We start from the raw sequence: 13,013 nt of genomic DNA, 5'->3' as shown, positions 1-13,013 counted from the left end.
CTGTCTGTCTGTCTGTCTGTGTATTCTCTTGTTCCGATTAACCCAGCCACATTTTTCTTGTTTTGTGTCTATATCTATGCCGGGATCCGGAGTCAAGGCTGATCCTCTTGCTGTGGTCCTGGATCCTCTATCCTGAGTTCTGGATTAAGTCGTGGACTTCGGGTTGTGGCTGAACCTGTCTCTGCGGTCCTGCCTGGGTCTCGTCATGCTGCTTCCCTGAAGGCTCCCACAGGATTGTAGTTGGCATCTTCGTATTGTAGACACATGCATTTCCAAACATTTGGACTATCTATGTTGCAAATGTATTATCTTTTCAATTTACACACGGCATCTATTGCACGTTTGTCCGTCCTGGGAGAGGGATCCCTCCTCTGTTGCTCTCCCTGAGGTTTCTCCCATGTTCCCCTTAAACCAGTGGTTCTCAAACTTTTTCTGTCAGGCCCCCCCTTTGGAGAAAAAAAAAAGTCGGGCCCCCCCAACTCACATAGTCAGGCTCAGTGGCGGCGCCAGAGACTTCTTTTGGGGGTGCTGTGGGGTAGCTTGACGTTTCATAGAGGGTGCTCAAACATTTAGGGTTTCCCATTAATGTACCGGTCGCTACAGTGGAATTTTCTACTGCAACACTCTCCACACGCACATACACAGTGTTCCCGCAACTGTTACAACGAAGGCTCGATAATCAGCTCACGGCATATAGGTGTAAGCAGGGGTAAAGTGCTATTTTTATAGGTGGTGTGTGGACACATTGAGAGCAAAATGAAGAGATCTATGGATACCTCTCTCAACACCCAGATGAAACGGAACTGTAAACAGATTTACTTTTTCTTTATGGATATTTTACAAATCACCCTTTTAAACTTTATTCTTTTTTTAATGTCATATAGTATTTCATACCTGTTTTTCATTTATTCTCTTATTTTTGTATAACTATAATGATCATATAAATGTGTGCCTCGGAAATAATTGTTTACATTAATGGTGACCAAAACGTTTGAGACCCACTGAGATAACAATGAGAGAGTCCTTTAGTTCACTGAGCCTCTCAGTCTGACAGGAGAGGACTCTCCTCCACTTTGTTGTTGAAAAAACTCCTTATATCCGTTAGCGTAGCTCGCTAGCACCAGAAGCTAAGAACAACGATCTCCGGTACCGGTGCGCTCTCTCTCTCTCTCGCACACACAAAATTGCTCGTTCCACACACACAGAGACCCAGAGGTAATAGTACTGTACTGTATCATATTATTTTCGAATCAATAATTTTTCAAATTATGATTTTTTTTTCCTTTTTAATCTTTTTTTTTTTTTATATAACCATTTTTCCTCCTGGTCTTTCGCGCCCCCCCTGGCATGCCTCTGCGCCCCCCAGGGGGGGGCGCGCCCCACACTTTGAGAACCACTGCCTTAAACTGTGGGTTTTCTCTGGAAGTTTTTCCTTGTACGATGTGAGGGTCTAAGGACAGAGGGTGTCGTTTTTCTCATACTGATATTCTGAACAATCTGTGCTGTTGTATTTGCTGTAAAGTGTCTCTATTGTAGGCTATTTTTATTATATGTACAGCACTTTGGCTCGACCAAAAATCGTTTATAAATGTGCTATATAAATAAAACTTGATTTGATGTTATTTTATTCAAATGTATATTTGAACCGTTCAAAAAAGACATTTGAATATGGAAATTAATAATCAATTGTTAACAATTAGAACAATTTAGTCTTACCACAGCCGTCTGCCTTAGAGTCTCACCATTTCCACTTCACTGAATGACTTATGACAAAGTCCCTTTTATGAATTGAAATTAAGGGAACTTAAATTCAAGCTGAACAAAGAATTATTCCAAGAACAGCCATAAGGATGACAGAGAATTCAGCCACAGTGACACCCTGTCCTCAGTAAGTGTGCATGCCCTTCACACTAAATAAACAACTTGCATACCGATCAGCTGTGTGCAAGACCTGCAGGAGGAACCTTGAGAGAGTAGAACTTGCAATCTTCCTGCAAACTTCTACTTGAAACACTTTACAAATTTTGATATTTACTGGAAATGACAGAAAGTAGCCAATAGCTAATAGAAGAACTTCAGCTCTCCAGAGATGTTCCTTTAGCCAGCTACCGCTTCATGCCACTACACTCCACTGGTGGTCGGTGACGGTCTCGATCTTTAAACAACAAATCTTAGGTTGCAGACTTTAAAATAATCTGTTCCCAATTTAACCAAAATTAACACTTTCACTATCTCCTATTTGCTCTAAATGTAGTGCTTGATGACGTTAATTGAACCACATATTTGCATGCACTTATTTTAACCTGTCTTGGATTCAAATGACAGTCCAAAAATGTAACTTAAGTGGTCATAAAGTCAAGTATGAGAAGCACTGTCTTATATCAGCTCATCATAAGAGTAAACAGGTTGAACTACTCATAGATAAGTGGGGTCGACACAAAGGAGAGCATTTCTGGCAAATCAAAAGGCTAAAAAAGCATGTAAAAGCACACACTCAATCTGAGAGAACTCATTCTGTTCACCTCAAAGCCTGTGCTAAAGCAAACAGGTGAAGACACACTCCACATGCTGTGAAGACATAGGAAGTCAGCAGTCTCATCGTCCTGAGTCCTGTATCGTGAGTCCCGGATCCTGTGTCCTGAGTCCTGGATCCTGAGTCGTGGCTGAATCTGTCTGTGGTCCTGCCTGACTCTCATCATACTACTTCCCTGATGGCTCCCACAAGATTGTTGACATCCTCGTGGATTCATCTTCCTATTATACACACATGCATTTCCAAACATTTGGACTACCTATGTTGCAAATGTATTATCTTTTCAATTTACACACGGCATCTATTGCACGTCTGTCCGTCCTGGGAGAGGGATCCCTCCTCTGTTGCTCTCCCTGAGGTTTCTCCCATGTTCCCCTTAAAACTGTGGGTTTTCTCCAGAAGTTTTTCCTTGTACGATGTGAGGGTCTAAGGACAGAGGGTGTTGTATTGTCATACTGATATTCTGTACACACTGTGAAGTCCACTGAGACAAATGTAACATTTGTGATATTGGGCTATATAAATAAACATTGATTGAATGATTGATCGCCACATTCTTTAGCTCGCATGTGGGTAGGGCATTTTCAGTAAACTCTAAAGTATGCATTGCACATTTTTACCAGGTGACATTCTTTGACTCTTGTGTTGAAGCAGGATTAGATAACAGCAAGAAGATGCACAATATACAAGTGCATCAGATTACAGTTGCTTTATTTAAAACTATACATTCAAAAACATAGGTTGATGAAAAATCATTAACATACACGGTATGATGATAAAAAGATTCTCTTCCACACACTGCTCTTAGTAAAACACTCTAAGCTTCCTTTAGAAGTTCATGTCCAGCTGAGGTTGAGTTTGACAGGAGACATGGGTTCTCCTTTCTGACTGGGAGTCATCTTCTGGGTATCTCTGGAAAACACAACAGGGGGGTTTCAGAGTTGTTGCATTATGAGCCATGTCACTGATAAGTAGGGTTGGGAATTTGAAAGCAAATGTATATTCGAATATTCGACCCCCAGCTATAGGCCTACAGCTTTCATGCTTAAAACATAACTTGGTTTTTAAATGAAAGAGGGATCATACACGAACAACATAACGGGTTAGGGTAACGCAACCATATTACAACAGAGATCAACAACCTCTAGCAGGGCCTATGCACAGAATGCAGCTATTCAATACTCATTCTTCTTTAAGAATATGAGCATGTCTTCATGCTCAGGGGAGCGGCGGGTGCGGAGGCGATTTACAATCAGGCCAGCTGTAGAGAAGACCCTCTCAGCTGGAATTTGGGCATAAGATGAGGTTTGAGTCTGCGTGGTCTGCGTGTAGGGAGGGGCAGCAGCCGTATCATTAGTTAGAACTAGCTAGATCTGATGGATTTGGACATAAACACGAGGGAAGTATAACCGGACGCAAGAGAGATAGATCAGCACCTGCAGCTCTGCCCGCTGTGAGGGACCAGTGAGCGGAGAAAAACACACCTTTAGACCTAACACATTTAGCTATGGCACTGTCGTATACATTGAATTATTCCATTTGATAATATGTAATCAACTTAGGCACCCCTGCCAAAAAAAAGAAATTACAATAAAAATATTCATAACTCATATTCGAATACCTGAATAATTTCGAATATTCGATTAATCGTTCCCATCCCTAGCTTATAAGAGTTACTGAATCACAGTTAGGACGTTACAATTGTCAGCTTGGTTACATTTCTTGATATATCTAAGTTGGAGTGGGTCCAGCCTAACCTAACACCTTCCTCTCTCCTTCAGAGACAATGTTTTTAACAATTCGAATGGAGTTTATGCTTCAGGGTGAAAAAACCTTCTAATGTGATGAATAGGTTGAACATGTTGTAAAACACACCCACACTATTGGACTAAAGAGCTGATTAAAGGAAAGCAAGCGTCATGCTGCCAGGTGGTTTTCTCACAACCTGGCAAGCTACATGTGTTCTTATCACATTGGGGTGTATCAGTGGCATGCCATCAGAAATGTACTAATCACTGTGTACACTCATGAGAAATATATTTATCCCTTGAAGAAACTGTTCATTTGGATGTTTCACAACTGCACATTCTGCAGCTCTTAAACTTTAAACCTGATGCAGCAGATTTAAGTGACATAATCAAGAATGACATTACCTTTGACACTGTTGAATAATGATGGATATGTGGAAATCACTTTAGATTTTGTTCAAAATAAAGTCAAATATGTTGATTGAATATCATCTTTGATAATAACAACATCCTAATCAATTGTCTAATCCAGTGTGCTGCTATTCATATTTTCCTAACTTGAATGTGTACTTTTTTATTTTAATATGTAAACTGTTTTGTTGTTTTTGTCTCATCTGTACCGTCCCTGTGCTGTAACAATGACTCTCTGTGGGACAAATAAAGGAACTTAGAACAAAGCATCAAAACTCATTCTAAAGTGGTGACATGAGGGTTTGAAGGAATTACAGAGCATTTTATACGCAAGTAAACATCACACTGATAAATAATATAGTGAAATATGAATGTATGCTACCTGAGATTTAAGGCTTATTTAAGAGCCAGTGTGGAGAAATAGTAAAACTCATGTAACCTTCTTTTATTTTGGATTTAATTTAATCTTTGAATATCCATCCATCCATCCATCTTCTCCCGCTTATCCGTGGTCGGGTCGCGGGGGTAGCAGTTCCAGCAGAGAGCCCCAAACTTTATTTTCCCTGGCCACATCAACCAGCTCTGACTGAATCTTTGAATATGCCCCAGGAAATCAGTGGACCCACTCAAGTAAGGCCACACTCTGGACCTAGTACTTTCTTCTGGTTTTAATGTTGAAAATGTGGATCTGTATGAGGCAAGTCTATGTGTATCTGACCATAAAGCCATTACTTTTAACTGCCTCCTCACACATCTGTCTCCTTCAGTGCCAACATCTACCTCTGCCCGTGTCTTTAACATTAAAACAATCAAAAACGCCTCAGAAACCGCACTTATCAAAGTCATAAATGACTTTTTGATGGCAGCAGATTCTGCCCCATTTGAATCCTTTTAGATCTTAGCTCAGCATTCGATACAGTTGATCGTGTTATCCTATTGAAAAATGGGTAGTCATCAGGGACACTGCTCCCAAATGGCTAAAATCCTATCTATCAGATCAAACATGTTCTGTTTCAATTGGGGATGCCGCCTCCACTGCAGTGTTCTATTCTTGGACCGTTATTATATCATACAAAAGCACAATATTCTATATCACTGCTATGCGGATGATACACAAATATATGTCCCATGAAACTGCAGTGATAAAAGCAATGTGAACAAGCTATTATCTTGTTTGGATTAAATAAAGTGCTGGATGGCCCATAATATTTCTCCAGTTAAATGACAATAAATCAGAAGTACTCATTCTTGGTCATCCTAAACCTACCCCTTCTCCGTAAATACATCTGGGCTCCCTGTCCTCAAACATAAAACCTGTAGCCAGAAACCTTGGTGTGATGTTTGATAGGGACCTCTCTTTTAATCTGCAAATCACAAAAGTGATTCAATCGTGTTTTTATCAAGTCGTTATCTCCCGGTCTGATTTGGAGACAGTCAGCCACGCTATTATCTCTTCACGTCTCGATTACTGTAACTCCTTAACTCTGGATTAGGCCAATAATCTATATTGTGCAAAATGCCGCAGCAAGATTTTTAACAAATCAGAAGTCTAGACCACATCACCCGTTTTAATCTCTCTTCATTGGCTACCTGTCTGTTCTGTAATTGATTTTAAGATTTGACTGATTACTTTTAAAGCTCTTAACGGTTTGGTTCCTGATTACCTCCCTGAATTGTTGTGCACTTACGAGCCATGTGCGCAGTCTCACATCCTGCTGGCTGTTCCCAAAACCAGGCTGAAAATAAAAGGTGACGGCACGTTCTCCTCCAGAGCTCCACAGCTCTGGAACTCCCTGCCCGAGAATCAGAGGCTGGCAGAATCAGTGACATCTTTTAAATCACTTCTTAAAACTCACCTTTTTATTAAAGCTTTTAACTAATGATGACACCACTCTGTTTTACTCAAAATCCATGTTCTATTTGTTTTACTTTCTTTTTCTGTATTATTTCTGCTATTGTTGAAACGCTGTATATTTTATTAGCTGGGTTTAGGGAATTGTGACCGCATGCTTTGCTGCCGCCTGAACGGCCTGTTCTTTATCCATGTAAAGCACTTTGTGCTGTATAAATAAAGTTATTATTATTGTTAAAATAACAATGACAAACAGTACTCAGATTTCTGCTCAACGATATACGTTGTGTCAAAGAAATGGCCTGTTTTAGTCACTGTTTGGCATCATTTGCACAGAAAATGATCAAAATATGAGATTACACAGATTTGTGCAGATCAGGCTTTTAAACCAGAATGTCGAATGAGAAGCAGATAGGCACAATAACTAGGTTGCACTCAACAACAAACATAGGGTTGTTCACAGTCCGGTGCCCGCAGATGACACGGTGCGTGGTGCAGAACCAAAGTTCACAAACGCGGGTTCTACCTGGAAACTGCTGTTCTACATGTGCTGGAGGTAACAACAAGCTGATTGGCATGAGAGTCACTATGCTGAGCGAGATTTAAATGCAGAGCTTAAAGACCGGGCGAGTTCTGCTCTGCTACAACAGGATGAGAGCGTGTGTATAAGAAGAGGGTGGTGTGCCTCGAACTAAAGCAAAACTGGACACAACTAAAAAAATACTCCTCCTGATGCATGTTTTATTTTATATTATTGAATTTATAATTCTATTTCACAGCAAAAGAGATGCTTTTCAGTTGTATAGTCTATCTGTTGTCTTTTGGGTAGTGTTTGAAATGTTCCTCACTTTCAAATGAAAATACATCAGCAAAGTTACCAGAATGCTAAATGTTACATCCATCCTGAGCAAACTAATTTGGCAGTCTTTGATACTTGCAACTGTGTTTGTTTACACTTCCCCGCTGTACAGAACTCACCAGACAACTGTGTGCTGTTAAACCTCTCGTCTTAACTGAATAACAAAGCTGTTCATCACCAATATAGAAACTACTAAAGACAGTTTAGTTGGCCTCAGTTGAAACAGTCTGCCAGAAAAAACATTCTGATGTACGATGAGACATCCAGTTGTTTGGATGCTTCAAGCAGCAATACGTCCATGGTATGCTATCAGATGACTGTTTAACATGTTTGTGTTTCCACTTCCATGTGTGCCATGACGATTCCTAGGCACCTTTGTTTTAAGACTAATTTTCCTAAATCATGTAAGACAGTGATTACACTCATATATTTCATATTGTATTTATTTACAAAGTAACTTGCGTAATTCTGTTTTACTTTTTGAAGCTGAAGTTCTTCCACAGGTTGCTGATGGTGGCCTGCACACCCGGGTTGTTCTCGTTATTGGAGGTTTTTTTCCCAGAACCCACAGGCTTTCTCCTCAGTCCACTGGCCCTGGCGGGGCCCAACGTCCGCGTCTTGGCAGCTGGACTTTGGCTGCTGGACTTTGGCCGCGATAGACCTGAAACCTGGAGGTAGAAAGACCAAGAGTGGAAGATAATGTTAGAACATAGAGGGACATTAACACGAGGGATGGGAATTGGAAGGTACATTTATATTCGAATATTCAACCCCAAAAAAAACGGTTATCCAGTTAACAGAATTTAAGTAGCATACACTCCAAAAAAAAAAGATCCGTCCTCATATCATCAGTCTACCATTTTAAAAACTAATATGGAGGAAAGGGGAGAGGAGGGTGCGGAGACAATTAACAATCATGCCAGCTGTAGAAAAGACCCTCTCAGCTGGATGAGAGGTTGCGGGTATAGCCAGGTATTCCTTCGCCAGGACACTGAGTTTTTTGTATCGTTCTTCATTTTTCCTCCACCACTGTAGTCGGTTTTGCTGTGGTGGCTCACTGAAATAGAGTTCTACTTCATTGTATTCTGGGTCTGCGGTGAAATAGTCATCCCCTAACGGGGTGGAAGCGTCGGATGGAGTGGTGTAAAGCACGCCGCCTCTGGTATATGCAGGAATCCTGAAGTCAAATGTAAGACCTTTTAAGACCTTTTTTAAGACCCTTTCCAGACATTTTAAGACCTCATCGCAACTTGGAGTTCTAACCGGTTATATTGGCGACACACTTTACCTCACATTTACTATATTGATTGTAAGATAGCACAACTAAACAGAGTGCAGACAGACTACTGAAGCCTCCTCTCCACATGAACTTCAACCTCTCTGTGAAGTAGGGCTGGGCGATTTGGCCTAAAAATAAAATCTCGATTTTTTTTTCTAACTAATGGACAATTTTTGATTTAAACCTCGATTTTTTCTGTTTTTTTCTAAACAAACCAGACCAAGGCAAAATTTAAATACATATTTTCTTTATTAACACAATACAAATAAATGAGATTACCAAGTAGACTAGGCCTATGTGAACAACTCAGTTGTTCAAGAATAAAAAAAATAAAAACAGCACCACGGCACTTGGCTGTCATTAATGTGCAAAGATTTTTTTTAAATCAAACTGAAAAAAAATCTCTTTTAGGCCATCCCTGAAAAAACTTGTAAAATGAAATACAACAAATAATAAATAATGATAATGAATAATAAAAAAATACCCTCAAACAAAATAACATCCCTTTAACTTTCTAGGAAGTTGTCTACAGGTTTTTCGCGAGGAAGACAAGCCTGTCTACTGCCTCTGGCTTGAGGCATGCTCTTTGGCATGTTACAATGTTACCCCCCCGTACTGAAAACCCTCTCCTAAGGGGCACTTGTGGCAGGAATGGAGAGATATTTCTTGGCCAGATTACTCAGTCTTGGGAAGTTAGCTTCATGTAGCTTCCACCACTGCAGTGGGTCTGTATCAGGGTCTGTCTCAGACGACAACAAATAGGATGATAGCTCAGCTTCAATTTTGTCCTTCTCTGACTGGGAGGTAGACGACACTGTAAGTAGTGATGTGTCGGTCGCGAACGAGCTGGCTCAAAGAGCCGGCTCTTTTAAGTGAACGACGGGAGCCGGCTCTCGCCCGCGAACGAGCCGTTTTTTGGGGGTTTTTTTGCGGAGGGATCGAGATCGGCATGAAGGCACATTATGCAATGTGCACATTATCCCGCTTATTACATGGCCACATTCTCAACAAAGTAACGACATGACTCCCAATATTAATTGAAATGCTTTTATGGATTTAGAAAATGATTTTATTGATTTAAAAATAGTTTTATGTATTGATTTAAATTGACATGCATCCGCTAAGAAAAATAGTCCGTTGTTACTGTTTGAACGTAGCAACGGCAGGAACTGCTTCGATAGTGTTTTTGAGGAGCTTTTTGATTACAGATTTGAAAACATCGTTGCTTGCTTTAAAAGTAGCACAATTCATTTTGTCAAACCTTGGAAAGTATCCAGATATCCCTGCCCTAATGCCAAAGTAACTGCCAACTGAATATGTGTCGCCGTTTGATGTCTATGTCTGGACCGCTGCGTAAAAAGGAGGGTTTCTGCCCCATTACTTCTCTTCTTACTTCTATAAGAATAAAACACGGAGGACGGAGATCTCTTTTTCTCCCCCTCTTCTGACAGCCCAGCAGCTGATCTCAGAGCACGCTCCCCTCTCCTGCAGGGGGGCGTGGTCAGCTGCAGCTCACAGAATCAGCCCCCTGCAAAAACAGCGCTGGAAAGAACAAATAGAGCGAAATGAGGCATGGCTAAAATGCAGGATCTTTTTGGTATTTTGAAAAAATATATATATTTATATAGGTCGATACAGTAGCCCCTTTTTTTTTAAATAGTTTTTATAGGTGTTGCTATCTGTTTTGTGTAGCGTGGTTCTACAAGCAAGTCAATGTATTCATTGGGTGGTATCAGAGAGTTACACGGGTCTGTAAATGCAATGAAAACAATTGGCCACAGCAAATCATTTATATTAAACATGTAATGCTCTTCTCTGTAACGATGCTCTGACGTCATCACCCTCACACATTTGTCATAGGTTTACAAAAAACGATATATATGTTAAGACTTTTCTCGTTCTTAATATAGACTATATTTAGGGTCGATATGTGTTGACCTTACTTTAAAATAGCAGATCTCTGTGATAGTTTGGCTTAGACCCCGGCCCCACGAGGACGCATACAGTAAAACGCATACGCAAACGCAAAAAAGTCTTCCGTTCACACGCATTCGATTCATTAACGTGTCCGTTCACACTAGACCGCTGGAAACGCTGTAGTACATATGCCAGGCCTGTAAGTGGCGCTGCTGCCGCCACAAAATACACCAAAAGTAGCAAAGAAGACCCCGGATCATGGTTGTCATGGCTGCCCTTCTGTTTATGGTTTAAACTCCGCGGTGGACGGCGTGTTCTCCTGCTGTATATCTCTCAGGTAGTCCACCAGCAGATTAAACCCCCCCCCCCCCCACAGAGCGGAGCAAGGCAACGAAACTTAAAATAAGAAGCAGCATTTTATGGCACGTTATGCATGGGGCCACCTTGAGGGGGTTTCCCGACATGTTGTTTCAGTAAATTAAAGGGTGTTTCATGTTGTCGTTGCTGTGGACCTTCTTAATACCTTGGAAAATGCCTTTTAATACTTTTTAAGATCCCGCGGACACCCTGTGGACTCTGGAGCAGTGGAAACGTGTTCTGTGGAGTAAAGTCACGCTTCTCTATCTGTCCTCCGATGGACGAGTCTGGGTTTGGTGAATGCCAGGAGAAAGTTACCTTCTTTTTCTTAATGCTTCATCTTACCAAGTCATTTTGGACAATTCTATGCTTCCGAATTTGTGGAAACAGTTTGGGGAAGGCCCTTTTCTGTTTCAGCATGACTGTGCCCCACAAAGCAAGGTCCATGAAAGCATGGTTAGATGAGTTTGGTGTGAAAGAACTTGACTGGCCCCACAGAGCCCTGACCCCCACCCCATTGAACACCTTTGGGATGAACTAGAACGGAGAGCCAGCCTCTCGTCCCACATCAGTGTCTGACCTCACAAATACTCTTCTGGATGAATGGGTGTCCCACAGACACACTCCAACATCTTGTAGAAAGCCTTCCCAGAAGAGTGGACACTGTTGTAGCTGCAAACGGGGACCAACTTCATATTAATGCCAAATCCTTTGTGATGGGATGTCAGAAAAGCTCCTGTAGGTGTAATGTGTAGGTGGCCCAATACTTTTGTCCATATAGGGTATATATATTTAATTAAATACACATTTTCATAACTCCTAATCGAATACCAGACTAATTTAGAATATTCGAATAATCATTCCCATCCCTAAAAAACCCATTGTTAAACTGCTATGAGAAGTGAACTTGATTGACATTATCAGTTTGTTATTGTAACGTCATTACCAGCAAATCCTACCTTTGGTCTGAGCATGTCAGGTCTCTTATCTGCTTCTGCTGAGTGGGCGGGACTTTGCTCTGGCTCAGAATCTTTACTTGAGTTGATTTCCTGAGGAAGCAAATGAAAGACGCATAAGAAGACAAAGTGATGCTACACGAATAGCTTTCTGCACACCCACTCATGAGCCATGAAACTCTGCTGATGATGAATGTGTGAAGGCTGGCCCAACCACAAGCACTGCATAAACATTTCAAAAGGAAGTGGAAATGTGTATGAACTAGTGGTGCACGATAATTATCGGCCCGATAATTATCGGTCCGATAATTATCGGTCCGATATTAGGAATTATGACGTCATCCCGATAAACCCGATAAAAGTATTAATAGCCCCGATAATATACAATATATTTTTTGGGTAAAAAAAAAGAAAAAAATACTGCGGTGTGGTGGATTGGGATGAGGGGCGCTTGTTTTTCACTCGGCTCCTCCCGTTTTGCCAGTATTGTGGTATTAGTGGTTTAGGAAGAGGGGAGTTTTTCACAAATCCAGCGCTCCCTAACTCATGCCTGGCTGTGACGTAAATGGTGTGCGGCCGTGAAGCCAGGACAGTAAACAAACATGTCGCCGGTAGTATGGGACTATTTCAAAGTTTCAGAGTTAGATAGTTCGCTTGCTATTTGTATTAACAAATGCAGAAGTTCCACGAGGAGGGAAAAAGGCAACGAGCTATAATACTTCCAACCTGATTAGTCACCTGAAACATCGCCATCGCTACGATGGTGTGTTAAAAGTGTACAAAGACGCCTGCGCTGCTAAACTAGCGGTGAATCCAAAGCCAGCTGCAAAGGCACCGGGGCTTTTACCTATCGACGAGGCTTTTCAAAAAGGCAAGAAGTTTATTTGAAAAAAAATATGGTCACTTTGAAGAGTCAAAACTGTTCTTGGCTTTGTTTTGTTCATAGTAGTAATGCTCATGTCATTTGCTCACTACTAGTCTTTGTTTTACCACCAGGTGTGCAAAAACGACAGGTACATTTAATATATATATCTATATATTATATTATTATGGGTTATCGGTATCGGTCTTGAGAAGCAGGAAGTTATCGGTATCGGTTTC

General features: G+C 41.0%; 1 protein-coding gene across 1 annotated transcript in view; it reads right to left on the bottom strand.

Annotated features, from left to right (window-relative positions):
- Nucleotides 1-3,227: 3,227 nt before the first annotated feature.
- Nucleotides 3,228-13,013, bottom strand: part of exo1 (exonuclease 1) — a 30,127-nt gene continuing 20,341 nt past the window's right edge. Inside the window, exons 12-14 of the mRNA XM_034215022.1 lie at nt 11,916-12,005; nt 7,881-8,071; nt 3,228-3,445 (exon numbers count right to left, since the gene is read on the bottom strand). Coding sequence (XP_034070913.1) covers nt 3,370-3,445; nt 7,881-8,071; nt 11,916-12,005 — 357 coding nt within the window. The 3' untranslated portion in view covers nt 3,228-3,369. The remainder of the gene's footprint in view (nt 3,446-7,880; nt 8,072-11,915; nt 12,006-13,013) is intronic.

Source organism: Gymnodraco acuticeps, unplaced genomic scaffold, assembly GCF_902827175.1.
Source record: "Gymnodraco acuticeps unplaced genomic scaffold, fGymAcu1.1, whole genome shotgun sequence".
Lineage (NCBI taxonomy): Eukaryota > Metazoa > Chordata > Actinopteri > Perciformes > Bathydraconidae > Gymnodraco > Gymnodraco acuticeps.
Note: the sequence above shows the minus strand (reverse complement) of the source record. Positions and strands in the feature narration are given on the sequence as shown.